A 23,953-nucleotide genomic window follows, 5' to 3' on the forward strand; every position below is an offset into this window, starting at 1 on the left:
AGCTAAAAAAAATGGATTTCAGCTAAATCAGTTTTTTTTACATTGAAGTCTATGGAAAACGGATTCGCTAAATAGTCATCAGTTTTTCTTTCATTTCAAACTCATCCAGTAAGCAAAAAAAATCCTTTTTGAAAAAAAAGAAAAACAGATGGCTACTTAACGGATCCGTTTTCCATAGACTTCAATGTAAAAAAATGGATCTAATTGAAATCAGTTTTTTAAAGCCGAACAAAAAAGTTGTGTCTGCACAATTTTTTAGTGTTAACGATTTGCTACTGGATCTGTTCTAATGGATGATTACTGGACATGTGAACATAGCCTTAGAGTATGTGCACACGATCCTTTCTGGAAGCGCTTTGAACGCAGTATACTTTATGCTGTGTCCAAAGCGCTGCACGCAGGTGAATCCGCTTGTGTTCATTGAACCATGCGAATTCACTGCATCCTATACATTACACTGATAGAATTTCTCTTGTGGAGGTTCCGAAAGAGAAATTGACATGCTGCGGTCTGTGAAGACACGCCGCATGTCCGTCTCTGTGGGTGAGCCGCAGGAGCACGGAGACGCATAGTGGGCATTGGATTTCTTGAAATCCCATCCACTATGTCTAACATCTAGCCTCTGCGGATAGCACACAGCGCAAGTGTGCTGTGTCCAATCCACAGCCATTCCCAACCGTACCCTTAGAGAGAGTATGTTTTTGCAACTCCATCTAACAGCAGCATGAAGAAAGGGCAGAGACCCTGATTGCAGGATGTATCGCTTAGGCTATGTTCACATGTCCAGTAATCATCTTTTAGAACTGATCCTTTGACAAAAAAGCTGTGCAGACACAACTTTTTTTGTCCAGCTAAAAAAAAACTGATTTCAACTGGATCTGCTTTTTTAACATTGAAGTCTATAGAAAACGGATTTGTTTAGCACAGGGGTGTACATAAAAATCATGGGGCCCCTTAGCAGAAGTTCTAATGCCCCCTGCAAAAAAAAACAACAACAATATATGGCGGGTCACAAAAGAGCATAGCTCACAACTTGGTCACCTTTACAAAGTAATTTTCCTCCTATTGAAGCCCTAGATTTCCCTTTCATTGCAGCCATAAAGTATGGTGCCAACAAAAGTGTCCCACAAACACTGTATGATACCCCCACATGCACAGCATGATGACACAGCTGTACCCCACCTCAACTCCCCTGGCAAAGTATGATGACCCCCAGCCCCATACAGCCCTCAATGCAATATGCCCCCCACACAACCCTGCACATTGTATAATAATAATCTTTTATATTTATATAGCGCCAACATATTCCACAATGCTTTACAATTCAGACATTATCAGCACTGTCCCATCAGGGCTCACATTCTAAATTCAGTATGTCTTTGGAGTGTGGGAGAACCAGCAGGAAATGCACATGAATACAGGGAGAACATACAAACTCCTTGCAGATGTTGTCCTTGGTGGGATTTGAATCCAGGACCCCAGCACTGCAAGGCTGCAGCGCTAACCACTGAGCCACCGTGCTGCCCTATAATAAAGTATAAAGGCTCTCATATAGCCTCTCCAAATAATATAATGGCCCCCACATAGCCCTACAAATATTATAATAGCCACCACATAACCCTCAAAATATTATAATGGTCTTCACATAGCACTCCATATAGTATAACGCACTCCCCATAATCCTCCATATAGTATAATGCAGTGGTTGGCAAACTTTTTTGCACCAGGGACCGGCTTTAAGCAAGACCAGTTTTCAATGGCCCGGTGGGGGTGGGGGCGGGGCTTTGGTCATATGTGGGTGGGGTTATGGAGGGGTGGAGCTTAGTGCATACTTATCATATAATTATGACATTTATAATGAGAATGTGATTCAACTTACCATAGGTTCAGAATGAGTGGGAGCACCAGGCTTGTTTCCCTGGATCAGTGGGAGCACTGGGCTTGTTTTCCTGCAACAAGACGGTCCCATCTAGGTCCCATCTGATGATGATGACCACTACTGCTGCTACTGGACACAGCCACTGCTGCTATGAATTTTCACTGTTATTTGCTTTTTTCACTTTAACCAGAAAATCTGCTGCTGGGCCGCACGACACCAGAACACAGCTACAGGAGTCATAAGGGTGGGACACCTGACGTCATATCTAGCTGCCCATTAGCATCCAGAGCCCCTCCCCCTCCAACTCGCAGCTAGCAGAAGGGGAAGGAGCGCTGGACACACATGACCTGCTTGTCCCTGCTCCTGCCTGAGCACATTCTGTGAGTAGGGCCGCATGGCTAATTATCTATTCACTGCCAGTCCCTCCTCCTCTTTTCTTATAGGCTACTGATCACATGCTGGCTTTCTCCCTGCTGATCCTCTACAACTGTCAGCGGCGCCGCGGACCGGCTGAAAAACCCCAACGGCCCGGTCCTGGTCCGCGGACCGGCTGTTGGGGACCTCTGGTATAATGCACCCCCATAGTCCTCCATATAGTATAATGTACCCCCATAGTCCTCCATATAGTACTATGCACCTCCATAGTCCTCCATATAGTACAATGCATCCCCATAGTCCTCTGTATAGTATGTAATGCACTCCACATAGTCCTCCATATAGGATAATGCACTCCATAGTCTTCCATACTGTGTAATTCACTCCCCATAGTTCTCCCAATAGCATAATGCAAGCCATAGTCCTCCATATAACATGACCAGATAGGTCAAAACACGTTTGTTTACTACATCTGCTGGACTGTACTGCTTCCGTGCCTTTTAACTTTTGCTAATAAATGGACTTTTAATTATACCACATCCGTTGGAAGTTCTACTTCTATTAAAGTCCTCCATATAGTATAATGCACCCCATAGTTATCCATATAGTATAATGCACTCCCCATAGTCCTCCATATAGTATAATTCACCCCCATAGTTCTCTATTTAGTATAATGCTCTCCTCATAGTCTTGCATATAGTACAATTCACTCCATAGTCCTCCATATATTATAATGCACCCCATAGTCCTCCGTATAGTATAATGTACCCCATAGTCCTCCATATATTTTAATGCACCCCTATAGTCTGCCATATAGTATAATGCATTCCCCATAGTCCTCCATATAGTATAATTCACCTCATAGTCTTCCATATAGTATAATGCACCCCCCATAGTCCTCCATAGAGTATAACGCACTCCATAGTCCTCCATATAGGACAATGCATTCTATATTCCTCCATATAGTAAAATGGACTCTCCATAGTCCTCCATATGTTAGATTGCACCCTATAGTCGTCCATACAGTATTATGGCCACCACAATGTACTCACTGTTTTAAAAAAAAAAACACTTACCTCTTCTCCTCCCTTCAGCACAGCGGGTGCAGAGTAGTGATGTCATTGTGCCCGCTGTACTGAGACATCAGACACCAAGGAAGAATGATCGAGGAGGGAGCATCAGCTGACGCTCCCTCTTTCATCCATGATGCCAATACAGTTGAATGTGCGATGACGGGCAGGGGCCCGGTGTCGACGCTGGCACCAGGCCCCCACTGACTCATGTGCCTCATAGCAGCCAAGTGGCCTGCCGCCATTGGCGGTTCGCCACTGGTTTAGCAAAAATCACAGACTCCTATGAATGCTATCCACAGGTTGGCTTTCATAGGAGCCCTATCATGACAAGCACAGGGGTCTTCAGCAAACCCCCCGGCCATAATGGCAACCCATCAATGGGCGGTCAGAACAGTGTAACTTCTGGGCGGTGCACTGTAACTGAGTCAAGCGGTTGCTCATTGGCTGCAGGCCCCAAAAGATCCAGTGCCGACACCGATGGAGTGGCCTCTGCACTGGAGGTGAGTATAACTGTTATTATTTTATGAGGAGGAAACGTGGCGATTAAGAAGAGGTTGTGTAAGTAGTGACAACCCCTTTAAATGTCGCAGTAGTGGATGAATTGAAATGTTGAAGAGAAATGGGGACAAGGGACATCCCTGCCATGTTCCTCAGGATATGTCTACATGAGGCATGTTATATCCATTTATTGTTATTGTTGTTGTCACCTCTGAGTATAGGGCGTCTATGTGTCTAATAAATTTGGGTCGATCTTCCTCTAATCTAGTGCAGCAGATGGAAAGGCCAAGTCAACCGATCAAAGGCTTTCTCTGCATCACTAGTGCAATGATTCGGCTTGATAGATCTTGAGCCAGTACAGTGAGTGCCAGGGCCGGGATGAGGGGTAGACAGGGAAGGCACCTGCCTAGAGTGCTACCTCCTGCCTACTCGAGTGGGGCACATTTCGGAGAAAAAAAACCCTGCCATTGCTGAATGCCTGCGGCTGCCTGTCAATTTCCTCCAGCCACAGGCATTCAGCTCAGTGATGGCCGGGCAAAAAGGGGAGCAGTGTCAGTCACTTGTGCCACTCACCCCTCTCTCTCCTGTGCCGTGGCCGTCGATCCTTCCCCGCACTCCATTGTATTCGCATCTGTAAGACAGGAGCAGAGAAGCTGTCATCATCTCCCTGCTCTGCCGGGAACTCCGGCACACACAGAGGACATCAGAGGTCGCGATTAGTGTTGAGCGAGTATGTTCGGTTAACCCTTTCGCCGAGTATGCTCGGCCGAGCACCAAGTATTTATAGAATGCTCGGGCTTTAAGTTTTCGTCGCTCCATGAACATGATTTGCAACTGTTTGACAAATTTAATACATGTGAGGAATGCCTGTTTTTCCAGCATTCCTCACATGTATTAAATCTGTCAAACAGTTGCAAATCATGTTCACGGAGCGAGGAAAACTTAAAGCCCGAGCATTCTATAAATACTCGGTGCTCGGCCGAGTATACTCGGCGAAAGGGTTAACCGAACATACTCGCTCAACACTAGTCGCGATGCAATAACGTTATTGTGCCGTCCAGCGCACACTGCTGCACCAGATGGAAGAGGAGACAGAGCTGCACTGGAGAGGCTGCCTGGATTAGGTGGGTATAAGCTTTTTTATTTTTATTCTATTATTTTTCTATTGAATGGAGGCTATTATACCTAGGGCCTGTGAGGACATTCCAAGAGGGGCTGGCTATGGGGACATTACAAGAGGGGTTGGATATGGGGACATAAGAGGGGCTGTGGGGACATCACAAGAGGGCCTGGCTATGGGAACATTACAAGAGGGTGCTGACCATGTGGACAAAAGGAGCTGGCTATGGAGACATTACAAGGAGCGCTGGCTATGGGGACATAAGGCGCTTGCTATGGCGATATTACAAGAGGGGCTGGCTATGTACTGTGGTTCCTGCATGGCCCACAGTCTGATAATGAATGATAGCAACAACCCCCAGTATCTCCTTAATCCTTGGTAAGGACATACTGGGAGTTGTAGGTTCATGAGATAAAATTGTATATGGGCCTGACTTGACATTACAATTGATTGTTGTACTAAGCTTGGTGATGTATTCATGTACTGATGGTGATTCTGGTGATGAATTCATGTACTGATGGTGGTTTTGGTGACGTATTCATATACTTAAGAAGGTACTGGTGTTGTATTTATTTACTAACAGTGGTTCTTGTGATGCATTCATATACTGATAGTGGTTCTGATGATCCATTTATCTACTGATGGTGGTTCTATTGACCTATTAATTTACTGATGATGGTTCTGGTGCTTTTTTATGTACTTTTGATGGCTCTGGTGATGTATTCATGTACTGATGATGATTTTGGTTTTGTATCCATGTACTGATGATGGTTCTGATGATGAATACAGCACCAGAACCATCATAACTATGTAAATACATCACCAGAGCCATCAATAGTACTTGAATACAGCACTAGAACAACCATCACTACATGAAGATGTCACCACAACCACCAACAGTATATGAATGTGTCACCAGAACCACTATCCATACAGGAATATGGCAGCAAAACCACCATTATTTTTGTTGTAAACTGCATTTGTCGGATGACGTATACAAAAACCATCATACATATCCCTTTATAATAAGGTCTGTCTAGCTTCCATTGGTGTATCCGCGAAATGCTGCACACCTTATTTGAAACCAAATGGCCCCAATTATAGTTAAGTAATATTAGCTTCCTTGACTGTCCTTGGGTCTGTCATTTAAAATATAGGATGTCAGGGATGAATATCGCTATTTTTCCCTGGTATCATGTAAATGGTCTGCAAGTAATGAATGATTCCATATCTAACTATGGAAACACTCCCTGTTGAGCCTCACCCCTGAAGTACACTACTTTTTTACTTTTTCTGGTATTTTTTGGTGAAACAGGTAACAATTCTAGTGGAAGTGGTCATCAGAGCTTGTTACCTGACCCATCTGAAGGGTAGCGGGGGTGTTAGGGGTCCTGTTACCTTAGTCTCTGACCCATTCCTTTACATAGGGGCTGAGGGTTCATGTGGTGGGGTGGGGGGTGTCATCAGCTTCATCTGACTAGGGCACCAAAATACCTTGACCCGACGCTGGTGGCGGCTAGTGCCATTTGGATGGGGTTTTTTTTGTTATAGAATTCCGATATTGTGTGAAACCCTTCTTTAGGTTGGATAAGTATTGAGGGAGTATTTGTTGCATGTGATTTTCTAACATGTTTATAGCAATTTATAGTTATGGTTTAACAGGGTTATAGGGCGGTAGGAAAGTGGACCTGTGGTGTCTTTGTTTGAAGCTGTTACCTTTTATTATTGATGTAGTTTGTATGCAATAGTACAATAACTGTATTAATCAATAATGGTCTCTTAGCTCATAACAGACCAGTTTTCCTAAGCAGATACCACTCTTTTTATTGGTAAAGTTTTGGACAAAATGAGTATAAAACAATAGACCATATTTCTTATAGACCGTATATGTTTTTAACAATCTATTCCCTTCAATGTAGTGCACATAAAAAGACACAACGTTCCCTCCAACTGGCTAATATAATGGAGAAACCAATGGTCGTTCACTCTCCTGACTGTCCACACTGTGGCGCTGTGGTTCTACATTTTGTATGAAAGTATTTTCAAGTTGTGCAAGAAAATTTCCCTTAGAAAACAGTTAACGAAATGACCTCAGGCTCTTGTAACCTGTTATTATTACAGCTCAGAGGTTTCTATTACGGCTTTGATAAGTAACTTTTGCCATTATAAAGAAAGTTGTTTCAGGTTTCTTGACAAATTGTGATTTGCAGAAGTTCCCTAATGAATAATTACAAATGTAAATTCTGCTTTTTTTATACTAAATTTGAAGAAGTTTTTGTGATTTTAAAATGTTCAGCAAAGTTCTTCAACTTGCAAGAATCGGAAAAGAAAAACAATAACTTTATAACTTCTAACAGCTCGACTCACTGTTTGCTTGATAAACTATGCCTCAGGCCTCATTGAGATGTTTGTTTTCATATACCCATTATAGTCTATATGGCTGTTCACTTGCCCTATTTTTTTGTGGACCATGTGCTATTTCAAACAGAGGCTGTACATACATCGGTCGGAGATGGTTTAGTGAAGCTGCATTGAGCAGGGGGTTGGACACGATGACCCGGGAAGTGCCTTCCAACTCTACCATTCTAGGATTCTATGGCACAGATCTTCCCCCAGTGGGTTCTAACCCGAAGATCATTGACCCATGGACAAGTGTCACTAGGTTCCCTGAGTCGAAGTGAGTCTCCGCCTGGTGTCCGTTGACGTGCACCTGGCACAGATGGGGCTCACTAGTTGTAGCAACGGCGTCTGTGGTGTAGACAGTGTGGCCAGAAATCGACACCCAGGGAGCAAACCCGCAGTCCATGGGTTCAGCAGTCAGGGGGCAGTTGGCTGCCACATGTCCTGGCCCTTTGCACCGCCAGCTCCTGATGGTGGGGGCACCACTAGTCCATGAGACCGGTTTAGGGGAAACTGGTCTCTTATTATGCTCATTCCAGGGACCCGCCCCATTATTGGCTTTGTTCTGTCTGACCTAAGCAGAGGGTCGTGTCCCTTCTTCAGGTTCACTAAAATGAAGGGGCCGGCGTGATATCCGCAGTGGGGCAGAGTCCCATACCAAGTCTTGGGTGGCCAAATAACGCTCGATCAGGCTAACTACCTGATCTAGGTTGCCCGGGACCCCTTGTCCCACCCAGCGATGTATAGCTAGAGTTCGCATCAACTGGTCGACTACTACCCTCTCTACCATCTGGGCTGGGCTCAAGGTCTCATGCTGGATCCACTTTTTTACAAGATTGAGCAAGTCATAAACCTGAGAGATAGCAGGTCAGGCCTCCACAAAGGACCAGTGGTATGGTGCCTGTGTCCGTACATAAGCATTAACCCCCATCTGGGCAAGGATCTCCACTTTGAGTTATCCATAGTCCAAGGCGACCTCGGGGGGAGGTCAAAATAGGCTTTCTGGGTGTCTCCCATCAGAAACAGGGCCACCACTTAAGCCCACTGGGAGTTCAGCAAACTCTCCCGCTCTGCGGTTCTTTCAAACACTGTGAGGGAGGCTTCCATGTCGTCCTCTGGACTCATTTTCCTCAGCACTGATCTGACTTTGTTCCGGGCCTCGGGATGGACCGGGGTCTATCATAGAGCCGCAATCTGCTGTGCTAACAGGCGGTTAGTTTGCTGCTGTTGTGCCATGGAGTAGGAATTCCTCCATCTTGTCCATGGAGTAGAGTTGTAACATTGTAAGCTTTATTACGGACAATAAGTTTTCTTTAGGGGTATGCCTTAGTTCACAGTGCCTGCATTCTCCACCATATGTAAGACAGCGGCTTTCACGTCCGTGCAGTAATGAGGCAGTGACCCAAGAAAGTTCAGCTCAGTTATTTGCCAACTTGCGAATCCAAAACGTTGATGTTGTGCAGACAGCCCGTCCTCGATAGACCCAACTTTAGGAATACTTTTATTGTTCAAATGGATGCCTTTGAAGTAGGGCTAGGAGCAGTTCTGTCACAGGAGGTGTATGGATAGGAACATTCAGTCACTTACTTTAGTAGGAAACTAACCCCGGCTGAAAAAAATTATAGCGTAGTGGAGAAGGAGTGTTTGGCCATTAAGTGGGCCTTGGAGTCCCTATGTTATAATTTACTGTGGCGGCAGTTCTGCTGGGCAACGGACCATTCACCTTTTGGTCTGGATGAGAAACGCCAAGGAGAGGAATTCATGGGTGACCAGATGGTTTTTGTCGTTACAAAACTTTCTGGGTGGAACATCGAGCTGGGAAGTCACAACGGATTTTGGATGTCCTGTCACGGGCACCTTGTATATTAACAGGTGTTCAACCCCTCAAATTTGAATAGAGGGGGGTATGTGAGGCAGTGATGGGATTCATATACGAGGGTCATTATGTGTGCCATAGGATGTGTATGGAAACATACTGAACCCACTGGAGAGTGTTGTAATCACTGCCAAAGCTCTGGTTACAACACAAAATAAAAGTACGTGTGGACTGGGTCAAGCTATTTCACCAAGTCAGATTTAGGAAAACCTGACATGGGCTTTTATTTTCGGAGAGATCTGTAGGAAGGCAGTAGGGCGGATCTCTCCCTCCACTGCGGGTCTTGCAAGTGGCCCATGGCCATGATTCACAATTAATCCTGCAGTTAACTGTTGGGTGTGTCAGTGTTGGTTTGCAAGCTGCAGAGCAGGAGACTCTGTGTATGCATGTCTGTGTGAAATTGAACACAGACCAGAGCCAGAGAGTAGAGCAAAGCCATTACCGCATGTGTGAGTTATACGGTGGTGCTGTCACCAAAAGCAACGGACTGATATGGACTGATACGGATGTTCCAGATGCGAACCAAATGATTAAATTAGGATTTTTTTCGTAAATTGGCAAAGACATTTAAGTTGATCTTTCTTGGGTCACTGCCTCATAACCGCATAGAAGTGAAAGCCGCTGCCTTACAAAGGGAATAAATAGAGGTCGGAAACTTCCAGCACCTATCCCCAGGAATAATAAAGAATCAGAAATTTTATTTCAATGTTCCTTGGACTACTTTTCTAATAAAGTAAGAAAAATGTAAATCACCATCTAAGAATTTGACCTAAATATCTTAAAAAAACTTGTCTCTCAATTTCCAAAAATTTACATTACCAGTGGTGGGATTCAGAGGGTTCTCCCGGTTTGGTGGAACCACTTATTTAAATAGCAGACTGTTCCCCGAACCGGCAAGAAGTGGTGCCCTGATCCGATTCCCTGGCTCGCAGTTTTCAGCTTTATGTGAGTCCAGTTGAAATGTATTGCGGTAAAGAAAGCCACAGGCTTCCTGAACTGCAATAGTTAACAGCCGCCAGCCAATCACTGCCGTGTTCCTGCCCATTTGCACCGCATATGAAGAAGGAGGACATTGCTTGAACGCGGCCAGGTATGAAGAAACATCTTTTTTTTTTTTTTACTGAAAAGCCGCAATATGAGAGACAACCATATGGGGCCAGGATGGAGACGTATGGGGCCAGGATGGAGACATATGGGGCCAGGATGGAGACATATCTATAATGTGTATAATGTCGCTGGTGAGTCACTGCATTACCTGTACACTATACATTGCATACTGTTAGAACAGCGCCGGCGCCCCTGCACGTCCCCTTCCTCCCCCTGCAGGGACGCTGGAGTGTTCACTTACCCGTCCGCGTTCCCCGGCATCTCGCTCCTCTCAGGGCCTGAGCACGACACACAGGTCTCCTGGGAGAATGCTTAGGGCGCGCGCACTCCCTGCTTCTTAAAGGGGAAGGTGCGCATGCTTCTGAAAATGTCCCCAGCCAACGGCTGGGAGACATTAGGTATTTAAGGAACCTACCCCAAATGGGAGGTGCCTTAGCAATGTTTAGTATCAGTGAGTTCCTGCTGCCTAGTTGTAAGGTCCCTGTTCCCATGCTCTTTGTATCTGATCCTGTCCGTCCTGTTACCTGACCTTGTCCACCCTGTCTGCACCTGATCCGGTCCGCCCTGCTGTTCCTATACCCGAACCTATCCTGCCTGTGCCTCTTCCTGATTCTGATCCATCTAGTCCGCACATGTGCCACTATCCTCACCTGCCCAGTCTGAACAAGCACCTGTGAACCTGCATCTGTGATCCCATACCTGTGGCAGTCCCGTGTTACTGTACAGTCCTGCTTGTGCCTGATCTCGCACCTGTCTACCAGCCATACCCCTCCTGTTATCCAGTTCCTGTCCGACCTTGCCTTCCTGCCCTTTTGGGGGTCAGCTGCCATGGCTCCGGGGCCCGTCCTGGAGTAGCGTCTGACGTCCCCTGGGTTCAAGTCTAACCACACCATCAGGGGCTCTAGTGAAGAACCAGGTGTTCACTTAGCTACGCCCCTCCGGGTGCTCTTCGGACCGTGGCACAGTGATTCCACAATCGTGTGTAACAGTTTGCTAAGGCTGTGGAACCCACTGACTCTCATAGCCTTACAGTCTCTGACCTGTACCACGAGATGACCCGTTAAAGAGATCAGCAAGACAAGGTCCTATTTTACCTACGTAGTGTTAACACCCACCTGGACACCAGTCGCAGCATTCGCTCCTATTCAAGCTGTGGCAGTGACCATTCAGTCCGCAAATCATACTTCAAGTCCTAGACTGTCTGTCTGCACATCACGTTTTGACGGGGATCCAAAGCAATGCCGAGGTTTTATCAACTAGTGCTCGCTGCACTTTGAACTGCTGGCCCACCAGTTTCCCTCCGATCGGGCGAAGGTAGCAAGCACTACTGCATACACCTTCTGATGTACAGTTTTAAAAAAAAAAGTAATATCAGCTCACCCTTGTTTTTTTTTGTTTTTTTAATTATTTTATTTTTATTTTTGCTTACACATTCTTAGTGTCTTATATGTTATATATAACATTTTTTTGCTGTGCCTACAATGCGTAATGTTTCCTTAATGTTTGATGTTCTATATATGTCTTCTGATATAGACGAGGCACTGCTAGCATTCCACAGGTGTCCACTAATTAATTAACCAATCAATCTGGTCATGCCATGTTTTTAAATCCCTCACTTTTTTGTTTACATTCTATCTAGCCGAGTCTAAGAACGCAGTTAGTGTTCAAAACGCGTCCGGCGTTTTCCTCATACCCTTATCCCCAATTCTCACCTATGCTAAGGTGTATGCAGGAGTGCTTGCTATGTTTTAAAAGAAACAATAAAACTTTATGGATTTTATGGACTGAATCTGGATCCTCACCTTTCTTGCAAGCCTTTCTGATGTTACATCTTGGAGGAGAGGCCTGGTGTAGTTCAATCCTTTGTGGGAAAGAGGAGATGCAATAATCTCAGACCTACAGACCTTCCTAGAGGCATTCCGCAAGGTATTTGATGAACCAGGCCGAGTTACTTCTGCCGCCTCATCCCTCCCTCCTCAGACTACATCACGCCAGTCTGTCCATAGGCCAATAAACTGTCTGCTTCCGCACCTTGGCTTCTGAACTCGGCTGGAACAACGAGGCACTGGTAGCTGCTTTCTGGGAGGGATTGTCCGGAAGGATCAAGGATGAGCTAGCAGGGAGAGACATTCCTACTATACTGGACGATCTAATTTCCTTGGCCATCCAAATCGACCTCCAGTTCCAAGAGCGCTCCCGAGAAACGGTGCATGAAAGAAAACCGCTTCATCTGGCTCCGTCCTTCCAAAGGCCACTCACTCCTCAGCCTTCCACGCCAGCAGCATCTCCTGAACCTATGCAAGTCAACAAAATGGAGCTGGCTGAGCAATGGCAGGAGATCTGTTGAGCCAAAGGCTTGTGCTTTTATTGTGGAGAAACCGGTCATTTCATTCGCTCTTAGTCCCAAGAAGCAGGGAAACTCACAAGCCTAGGGCAATTAGGAGAGGCCAACCTGGGCGACATCAATTCCTTTCCGCAATTGATCCTGACCATGTCTGTGACTTGTAGAGGTTTCCAGTTCGTTGAAACAGGGAACCTCATACAGCAAGCAGTGGTAGATCGCGACCAGATCCCAGTTCGACAACTCCAGAATCCGTTGTTGGTGTTATCTGTCGATGACAGACCCCTATCGCAAGCCGTTCTGGTGGACTCTGAGCAAGTAGAACTCCGGATAGGGATGCTCCACACTGAGAAAATTGCCTTCTACATGCTTCCTAGCCTGTCTCATCCACTTCTCCTGGGTCTACTGTGGCTCCGCGTGCATGAACCCATCCTTGACTGGAGATCCAGAGGGGTGCTTTGTTGGGGTCAGTCTTGTCATGAGAAATGTCTTGTACTCGTACGAGCAGTCCGGTCGCTGGTGGCACCATCTTCCCTTAAGTTATTATCATCTGCCTACCGGCCGTTTTCTGATGTCTTCGACAAGAAGGAAGCAGAGACATTACCTCCACATAGGCCATACGACTGCCCAATAGACCTGCTCCTGGGATTCTCACCGCCACGAGGCTATATTTACCCCCTGTCCTCGGTAGAGACTCTAACCATGTCCGAGTATGTTAATCATTAAAAAGTCCTCTTCACCAACTGGATCTGAAGGTATGGATTCCTGAGGCTGAGAATGCTTTTCTCTCCCTGAAACAGGCCTTTTCCTCTGCTCCAATATTACATCGACCATGTCAGTGAATTATTCAGAAATATTGAACATATTCTTTCTTTCTTTCCCTGAAGCCACCTCACCCCTCCCTTCCACCTTTTGTCCCAAGACAAGAGCTAGCAATCAACCACTTGTCATGGGAGAGCTGACAGTCCAGCATCTGGCTCCCTGCAAATTATCACCCACAGCCAAAATAGCTTACACAAACAAATGCCAGCCAAGAAGTGTTACAACCTAATTAAAACACGAGCATCTTTCTCCCTGGCAGGCACAGGGGGTAATTGGATGCAGGCTTGCAATAATTTACGTGTAACTGTTAAAGCTTGCTTCCCTAGCTTCAAAAGGAAACCTAATCTCGCCGGCACCGATACGAAATATGGAATAACTGAAGTTCCATAATTCTGATAATAATGGGACCTATATTTTTAGTGGCAGGGTCAGTCGAGGAGCGATATGCTCATTTTTTCGTAGCCGAAAACCCCTCCGAGCAGTAGAGCAAAAGCACCAGAAGAGCAGACTGCAACAGCGAAATGTGTGGTCTTTAAATGAAGGTAAAATCATAATAGAAATTATGGTACCACTTTTGGGCTTCTGGGATCAACCAGCGATAAGTTACCACAAAAAAAAGATTTTTAATACAAACATGAAGAGTGGAGCCGAGCCCACATGATGTCGGCACAGGGGCGGGTGTGGACAGATCTCTCCCTTCAGCAAAAAATAGTTTGCTGAGGTTGTAGATTCATTCATTGCCAGAGGGGTATAAAGACTATAAGCAACGGATCCTGTTAGATAACAGTCTAATCAAATCGGGGAGCCCCTCCTCCCCCTAAATTGAACCATCTCAGCGATCGTATAGTAAGTTTCTTCCTTAATCCTTATTATTTTGTGTAACTGCTTATGTATTTTAATGTCTCCTTTGTAAAATCCTTGTATATATTTTTCCTAAACACTGCCTCCCTTTTAGATTAAATATAAAATTTAATAGTTCTGTTTCTTTTGTCCTGTAACAGTTCCCTCCCCCGAAGCCATACGCTACCAGAACGCAGGCGTCCGCTCAGGCCTGTATTCTATTTCATATCTGGATGGTGGTGGCAGCGAATAATAATATTAATTGGGCTATCGTGAAGCTGACAGTGACCGTATGGAGGGTGTAAACACGTATTCCATACATTGGAATCCATATGCTCACTGGTCGCTTGCCGATACCCAAGAAGTGAGTAGTCTGGATCGTGTGTTCGCGATTTCGGACGAAATCCGTGACACAGTGACGGCATGGTGAGATATTGCGTGATCTCCCCAGTGTCGTTGCTGTGGAATTCCTGACAGACCTGAAGAGAACAAACAATTCTTTCTGGAGGTAGATGCTTCCTCTTCTAGGGCCGGAGCAGTTCTCACCCAAAAGTCTTCCTCCAGTCGTATGGTAATCTGTGGATTCTTCTCCAAGGCCTTCTCTGCCCCGGAGTGCAACTACTCGATTAGCGATCAAGAGTTGGCAATTAAGATGGCTCAAGAAGAATGGCGGTACCTTCTTGAGGGAGCAGTCCATCCAGTCGTCATTTATACAAACCATAAGAACCTAGCCTATCTGTAGTCCGCGCCTCTTTTGATTTTGTTTTGTATTTCTGGCCAGCTGACAAAAACATCAAACATAATGCACTTTTCCGCTCCTTCCTGCCCACTGACCAAACGGAGGAACCTCAACTCATGATCAAGCAGTCCAAAATGGTTAACTCCGGTAAACTTGTCCCAAATTCCGCCTGGTAAGACCTTGGTGTCAGAATTGGACAAGAGGCAAGTTCTACTATGGGGCACTCCTCCAAGGTGGCCGGCCATGCTGGGCAGAGAAAGACATTGCAGCTCATATCACGTCACTACTGGTGGCCCAACATGCTTAAGGAATTCATGGAGTTTGTTTCCGCCTGTCCTTCTGGGGCCTGCAACAAGACACCTAGGTAACTCCCATCCGGGCGACTTTTACCATTTCCTGTGCCCTCAGTAACTTGGCAGCATATTGCCATAGACTTTATTACTGACCTTCTGTGTCCTCGGGCTGTTCCGTCATCTGGGTAGTGGTGAATTGCTTCTCGAAGATGGCACATTTCACTTCATTGCCTGACAATTCATCCAGCACATCTTCCGTCTTCACAGATTTGGTTGCCACATCGTGTATGACCAAGGTGTCCAATTCACATCCCGATTCTGGCAAGTTTTGTGCAAAGTTCTGAATGTTGTGCTAGAGTTCTCATCTGCATATCACCCTCAATCCAACGGACAGGTAGAGAATCAACCAGATTCTGACCAACTTCCTGGGGCACTTCACAAACGCACATCATGACGAATGAGTCAAGCTCTTACCATGGGAAGAGTTCTCCCATAACAACCACGTGGTGAGTCTTTCTGCAAGCTCTCCATTCTTTATTGTCTTTGGGCAACAGCCAAGAATTCCTCTTAAAGTATTGGCTGCTTCTGGTGTACCAGCAGCAGATGTTCTTACAAAGGATTTCTCAAAGATATGGGAGGACACTAAAACTACTCTAGAGATGTCATCTGAGCATATAAAGAGGCATGCGGATAAGAGACACTTGGATCCACCTTGTTATCATCCATTTCATAAGGTGTGGCTATTTCCTCAGTATATCTGTCTTAAAATCCAATCCTACAAGTTAGGCCCTCTCTTCATCAGTCCCTTTGAAGTCATCAAGCAAATTAAAGGGAACCTGTCAGGTCCCCCATGCCCTCTAACCCAGCATCATTCACCTATCAGCAAATTCCCTGCCTAACCAACCCTGTATAACGTTATTGAGTGAAAACAAGGTTTAAAAAAATCAATTATATTGTCCCAGCTTCCTATGCTAATGAGGGCTTTGACTAGTCGATGGGGCGTTAGTTTCCCCAGACTAGTCAGCCCTCTTTCCATTTTATCATGCCCCTGTGGTTGTGATAACATAATTTGCTCGAGCGGCGTCATCGCCACTTATGCAAATCTCGCACATGCGCACCTCTCGTGAGTATGAACTTTTTTTTTGTTTTACAAAAATTTTACTTTAAACACAAATTTCAGGGATAACAGGAGAAAATGGACCCCAAAATTTGTGGAGCAATTTCTCCAGAGCACGCCAATACCCCATATGTGGGGGAAAAGTACTGTTTGGGTGCATGGCAGGACTCGGAAGGGAAGGAGCACCATTTGCCTTTATGAACGCAAAATTGGATACCCCGTATGTGGCTGTACAGTACTGCTTAGCCATATGGCGAGACTCGGGAGGGATGGAGCGCTATTTGCCTCCTGGAGCACAGATTTTCCTAGAATAGTTTGTGGACCCCATATACAGAGCACTAGAAGAAGTGCTAGAAGAGCAGAAACCCCCCCAAGTGACCACATTTTGGAAATGATACCCCTTTGGGAATTTATCTACAGGTGTCTTGACTATTTTGACTACATGGGTGTTTCTAGAAACAAGAAGGAGTGGATATTGCAGCGTTAAAATTGAAAACTGCCGTTGTAGTGACCAGTACGTTATGCCCAGCTTATGCTTCTGGAGACAAGCACATGTAAATTAAGCAGGCACTCATAGCTACAGAAATGCTAAACATGTGGCCGCTAACTGCGGTTTAGGCACACTGTGGGGATCAGAGGAGAGGGGGGCATTTGGATTTGGGAGTGCAGAATCTGCTGACTTTCTTTTGGGGGGTAAGGAGGCATTCCGATTTTCGAAAGCTTTTATACTACCAATAACATGGAAGCCCCCTATATTTCCATTGACATATGACGGACCTGAGTGGGGGCTTTTTTTGTGGATTGATTTGAAGCCTTTGTTAGGAACATTTTACATAACATTTGTGATCACATTTATCCTGTCCTCTATGCTGAGCACTTACATTGGGGTTTCCATCTAAATCTCGGTGTGATGTAATTCAGATGAAACCGAGGGATCCATTCACTATAATGAGGCAGCAGAGTTACTCTGGACTCCGTCTGGCCTCTGTTCAGCAGTGTCATTCTTTTCAGAAGTGCACAAAACTGTGGCCGATTGCACTTTTATGCACACCTAAAAAGATAGGACACCGCTGGATCAAATGCCAGACTGCAACCAGTGTCCCCATCTGCCTCATTACAGGGAATATTCTGCTGGGGGTTCCGTCTGAATCACGTATTTCAGAGATTTACACGGAAAGCCCGGTGTAAGCGATCAGCGCAGAGCGCAGGATAAATGTGAGCCGAGCCATACTGCGATCTTTGTGAGGCAGTTTGAACAAATCAACAGCAGGTGTAGATTTGGTTTTATTTTTTACGCCATTCCTCGTGCGGTATAAGTGATTAGACGACTTTATTCTTTGGGTCGGCGCGATTACAGCAATGCCAGATTCATATCAGATTTTTATGTTTGCCAGCTGTCAGATACTAAAACACGCCTTTTTTTTTTTTGCAAAGACTGTTTACAATTTTTTTTCCCATATTTCAGCCGACAGTCATGTAAGGGCTTGTTTTTTGCGGGACGAGTTGAAGTTTATATTGGTACAATTTTTGTTCACATGACATTTGGCTTTCTATTCCTATTTTTGGGAGGCAGAATGAACAAAAGCCAGCAATTAAGGAATTGTTTTTTGGGGGGATTTTTTTTATGCCAGTTCGCGTGTGGTAAAATTGATAGGGCAGCGTTATTCTTTTGGTCAGTACGATTGCAGCGATGCCACATTTATATAATTTTGAATGTTTTGGCACTTTTACACAAACTTATAGTAAAAATAATAATTTTTGTATCGAGTTATGCTGAGAGCTATAACTTTTTTATTTTTCTGCTGACGGAGCTGAATGGCAGCTTGTTTTTTTACAGGACAAGAAGATGTTTTCAGCGGTACCATTTTTATTTACATTTGTCTTTTTGATTGCGTTTTACTCTTTTTTGTTCGGCGGTATGATAAATGATATAGCAGTTATAAAGCAGAAGAATGCAGGAGTATTGCTATGCTTTGTAACTCTCTGTTCTGCACTGACACAGGTTAGTTAGATCATGCACTGCGCATGATCTAACTAACTTGCTAGAGCCTGGTGACCTAGATGTCGTGATGATATCATGCCACCATGACAATGATCACCCCAACCTCCCTCGGATGATGTTGCAGGGGCAGCAATCGGAGGATAGAGGGGGCTTCCTCCTTCTCAATGCTGCGATCGATATCGCAGGGCTAAACAGCAACCGGTGCAGGCACCACTCCTGGCACTGAATGCCGGGTGTCTGAATCACTGAACACCCAGCAGCGATCGCGCACAGCTTCTGTGCGTGCAACATCTCGTGGACATAGCCATACGTCCAAGGTAGGCCAGTACTTACCAACCTGGATGTATGGATACTTCTAAGGGAACATGTCATCATAAAAATGCAGTTCAATCAGAAGACTTCATGTTATAGAGCAGGGGGAGCCAAGTAGATTGATATATTAATTTTTTTTTTTTTAATCACTAAAATATATGTAATACAACCCATTAATTATTTAAACCTCTGCACGTTCTGGTCCAGTGGGCGGTCTCATCAGTGTCTGACAACCATCTCTTTCTGCACCCTTACCTAAAACAAAGTGGTCACTCACTGCTAGAACCGCCCACTGAACCAAAAAAAACACCAAGCGCAGGTGGTGTAAAGCTTTAAAACACAGGTTATACTGCATTTTTTTCTCTCATAGCCATACCTCTATCTACTCCGCTTCCCCTGCTCTATAGCATGGCTTCCTCAGTTTGGACTGAATTTTCATTATGACAGGTTCCCTTTAATGAATCAGACACTAGTGACCTAAGGTGGCAGGGTTTTACTAGTAAACTAGGCCTTGAGGACATCCCACACAATAGCACTGTATTCTTGTAAGAGGAGAATCTCACACACACACAAAAAAATATATACATATTTATATATAATCAAATTCTTTATGATTGCCTCTTGCCAACTCTGATCATGTACACTGCCCATCTTAAAAAAAAACAAAAAAAAAAACACACAAACGGGCAACCGTCCCTATAACCCAAGCACCAGAGACTGAATGTGTAGCACGTCCAAAATTTTGGCATATATGCTGTGATTAGGAATTTATTAACTTGTTTTCATAGTTTGTGAAAATTCACTTTATGAGGGTGATTTACAGGGAGTCCACAAGCACAAAACAAGTATGACGCTCAGGGGTCCATTCGTGGCCGAGCAATGTAAGGCACCTTCCTCCTTGATTGACATCTCTACAGGAGCAATGGGAAGGAAGAGTTAGTTGGAAAACAAGTTAGTTGGGACGGTGCACCGTAGTTTGAGCACACCAATGGTTCAGCGAGTGCTTGTGATTTATTTGGCTAGACTTCTTTTTTAAATTACCTGTACACCAGTGTATAAAGCATGTACGGTATATACAATCTGCACAAACATACACCAGCTCAGTGTAAGAAAAACCTTGCACACTTTAGGTTTAGGTGTACACACTTCTATCATATTCTCATACATCCAGTTATTTGTGTACAATTTTTCCAGCTAAATTACAAAGTGTAGGGCTTCTCCTAAAACAGATCATATGCCTACATTTTTTCCCAAAACCCTTATTAACAATGCTGAATCCATTTTTGTAAAGTTTTATTTTCTTTTTACAAAACGCACCAACTGTACAGTTTTTTCTTTTTAGGTAGGTCACAATTTGAAACAATACCTATGGTTGCTCAGAGCTGTGCTAGCCATGCCGCCAACCAATATTTTCAAGATATCTAACCACCAGTAAAATGGAGAGTGGATTCTTGTGCATGCAAAAGAATAGGTTAGACATTTAAAAAAAAAAAAAAAAAAAATTAAGAATGTGTCCAGTTTTTTTTTTTTCTTGTAAAGGCCAAAATGGCTTGAACAGACAGCTCTATAGCTGGGGATAATCACACAGGTCTGCGCTGACTCTTCCCCATCATCTCAGTGACCAGAGCACTCCACTGTGCAGCTTTGCTCATGCTCGCCCTCTAGTGGACATCTGGGGAGTGGCACGTTACAGGTGCTATTTTTTGGCAAGAGAATAAAAGATGTCTTTCTAGAGAATTAATAGCCTCTATCCGCAAAGCAAGCAGCTGAAAATGAACGAGAACACAACAGATTTTCTTGCAGCATGTAGAGAATAATCAAATCACTCAGTTTTCCAGCTTTTGATTCTTAAATTAAAAAGAACTTAACCAATTTTTATACATTAAAAAGGTAGAATATTTAACAAACAAATAGCTTCAGACACAAACCTATTTAGAGCTACAGGTATCTACATTGCATACAACTTAGTTCCACACGGATTAACGCTTCACTGAATAAGTAGCTCCACGACAGCAGATCGGCTTTATTGCTCTTATGCATATGGTGCTCTCTGAAGGCACTGTAGTATGGATTACAAAAGTTGGAATGACTTTGGTGGCAAAGTTTGGAATGACTTGGATGATCGCTGTTTACGTTGTCATTCTGGAACAGGCAGTTGTGTGAAATCTGGTTTTCGTTGTCCCAATTAACAGGAAAAAAAAATAAATCTGAGTCCATGTTATACTTCACAGGAAAATTGTAACATCTGGAGAAAGTTTTACATGCCCATCCTAATGCTCTGAATTATTTGGAAAATTGCTGTAAAGAATGGAAAAGAAAAAGTTTAATCAAAATCACAGAATACAAGACAATTCCCGTAAATACAAATTGTAGAAGATACGTCTGTAAATTCATGTTAAGATGGAGAGATACCATTAGCTTTCATATGGTGGTTACTTCTAAAAGACGGGGTCCTGCCAACACAGTAATGTGTCCCAGCTCTGGAGATGACAGGCGTCAGCTGCAGACCAACTATTCTGTAAGTACGGACCCTTTAAGCATCCCATGGTTGTGGTCTGCCTAAATATTACTGATACCCCATATGCATTTAATGTGACTGGCATCTTATCTTCTGACAGCCACTATAGGGTACTGCTCGCCATAAAGTTAGGGAACTTCGTTACCATATGGAGACAGATCCGGTGTAGTAACTTATTGTGACTTCTCCAAGGATTCAAATGCCAGGCACTGATCATTCACAGGTCCCTACAGTCTGTTCTTCACACTGAAGTAATGATGCGCAGTGCCCTGTCATGTGACCACTGCACACAATCATTGCCTGCAGCAGTAACACGTCAACAACACTGATCACAGCTGCAGGCAGTCATTAGCTAAAATAAAGATAATCACTGGAGCAGGAATCCTAGAAAATAGGCAAAGGATCATTACCAGGAGCGGCAGGGGATTGACAAGGCAAGTACAACTCAAGGGGGAAAGTTTTATTAAAACTGGTGCAAAGGAAATGCAGAGTATTTCCCTATAATCAATTCTCCAGAGATCCCGTGAAATGTCAAAACCTAAATCTGATCGGCTGCTACAGGAAACCACTCCACTTTTCCTCTACGCCAGTTTTGATAAGTCTCCATTTTTTATAGCATTGTGAACTGTAAAAAAAATAAAAAGTTATGTGGCGGCACAACCCTTAATGGTGACTAACCACCATAGACCGCAATGGAAATGTACATGCTACTCAGGGAAAAGAGGGGTGTCCGCACACAAGCACCCATGAAGTCGGCACCCAACATATGTTATTGTACAGGAGACCAAGATACAAAGGACCAAATCTGAGGCAAGAAACTCTTAATGGCGTTAATTCTCTGTAGTGGGATGGAGAACCCAAAATACTCATCGTGATACTGCTCCACTCACAAAACCCCACAGGAGCCGAGCCACAGCTGTCAACTGCAGCGCCAGTGGCATACGACCACGCACCACCAGCCCTCATCAGTGGCCCTGGCAGAGCTCCACTGTCAGACATATGATGTTGTAACCTGTGGATTGCATCAATTATTCCACTGACACAGTATACCTGAACCGGTGGATTACCTGACACCAATAATACACATGATAATATACCCCACTGATGAATGGAACAACAAGGGGCAGTCTACCATCAGGGAAATGCCTTTCCATATGACATCTTACAGCACAGATAAGTCACAGAGGGAGGGTCACAGGCTTGGGTCGACTGCTCTAATAAAGTCTACTCCTCGCTAAACATAGCCAGGTATTGAATGACTGGCATAGCAGGTCCGCCATCAGCCGTATCTGACCCCAGATGTGCCCAGCACTCAGACTTAATATCCTCAGATGTACGGTTTCACAGTGACATATGGCCGCTGCGGCACCACTACTCCCAGCAGACTTCCCCAATACATGGACAGCTGTGCAGGACACCATGCAGAGATCACAGGTAATGGTCGGCCACCACCTCCCGCTAACTAATGGCAGATAATCCCTTCGTTCCAGACATACACGTGACCCTAATCTCAGCAAACAATGTAACCTGCGAGACGACTACAAGAACACTGAACGATTAGAGCCAGTAGCAAAAAATATCAATCTCAGCCAGAGAGGAGACAGTCAACAGGAAGGAAACTGCTGTCAGGACGTCTTGACCACAGCGTCACCGGCCAGTGATGGGATCCTGGGGTGGTCGGGCAGTCGGCTGTTACACTACAACTTCCAGTTTGCTGACGGTTTCCATCGCCTGCTTACTGCCAGGTGGCACACGATGGCCAATCATCTGCAGGTCTGTGGCCCTCAGATTCAGGGAGCGGGTCAGCTGTAGAAGCAAACGAGCCACATCCAACAGCAGGAACAGTTTATATAAGTGACCCCCCTCTGCTGATGGTACTATAACACCCAGCATGTCCTGACAACCCCCAGCTGGGAGTTGTAGTGCAGTAACAGCTGGAGAGCAACATGCTGTAGATCATCATTATAAAGGGGAATTCCACCATGACATTATTACAGCTGTGGTGGTGGGACTATAATTCCCAGCAGGCCCAGACACCCTGCGGAGCATATGGCATGCTGGGAGTTGTAGTGCCACGGGCGTCCCTAAGCCCATGTCAGACACTAGTTGGGGTCCTCACTCACAGCTGGGAGCAGTAGTACCACACAGCACATCCCTGACAGGCAGGGGCACTCACCGGAGCCGCACACCACGAAGATGAAGAGCGCCAGTAACCAGGGTCCCACCGAGGACTTCTCATCCGTGGGGTTCCTCTGTGGGGAAGGAGACACAGGTTACACGAGGAGCCCACCCAGCGCCCGCGCCCCCGAGTCCCGCACACGTACCGAGGTCTTGGCCACGTTGCCTCTCTGTGTGATGTTCTTGCTGTGTTTCTCATTCGCCATCCTGATTCTCTGCTTGGCCACCATGGCGGCTGCTGCTGCTGCTGCTGACGTGTGAGCGGAGGGATAACGGACACCAGACACCGGTCACCAGCCCCTTCTCTTCTGGGTGTGTGAGCAGTAAATACCGAACCACCGAGCTGCCAGCGTAGGCAATTCCACAGACCCCGCCCCCAACGGAACTACGTATCACACTACTGCGCACACGTCATCACTTCTTGGCAAATAGTCCGCGGAGTTACACGTGTGTTTGTAGCGCC

The 23,953-nt window shown here is 45.2% G+C and overlaps 2 protein-coding genes across 3 annotated transcripts in view; both read right to left on the reverse strand.

Moving 5' to 3' along the window:
* The window catches only part of LOC141259162 (uncharacterized), a 94,048-nt gene extending 82,486 nt beyond the window's left edge, over positions 1–11,562 (reverse strand). The window contains exons 1-2 of one of the 2 annotated variants that reach the window (XM_073674708.1): positions 11,444–11,562; positions 4,399–4,456 (exon numbers count right to left, since the gene is read on the reverse strand). The gene's annotated coding sequence lies outside the window, so the exon portion shown is untranslated. The remainder of the gene's footprint in view (positions 1–4,398; positions 4,457–11,443) is intronic. The other variant, XM_073674709.1, reaches the window with a different exon arrangement.
* Positions 11,563–20,241: 8,679 nt separating this feature from the next.
* SERP1 (stress associated endoplasmic reticulum protein 1) lies at positions 20,242–23,906 on the reverse strand. The gene is made up of 3 exons (XM_073674711.1): positions 23,637–23,906; positions 23,489–23,564; positions 20,242–21,092 (listed from the first exon to the last, which is right to left on the reverse strand). The coding sequence occupies exons 1-3, from the start codon at positions 23,718–23,720 to the stop codon at positions 21,052–21,054; spliced, it is 201 nt and encodes a 66-aa protein (XP_073530812.1). The 5' UTR covers positions 23,721–23,906; the 3' UTR covers positions 20,242–21,051.
* Between the last annotated feature and the right edge of the window lie 47 nt (positions 23,907–23,953).

Source organism: Phyllobates terribilis, unplaced genomic scaffold, assembly GCF_046119375.1.
Source record: "Phyllobates terribilis strain yellow unplaced genomic scaffold, ASM4611937v1 Scaffold_3__8_contigs__length_932513732, whole genome shotgun sequence".
NCBI classification, from domain to species: domain Eukaryota; kingdom Metazoa; phylum Chordata; class Amphibia; order Anura; family Dendrobatidae; genus Phyllobates; species Phyllobates terribilis.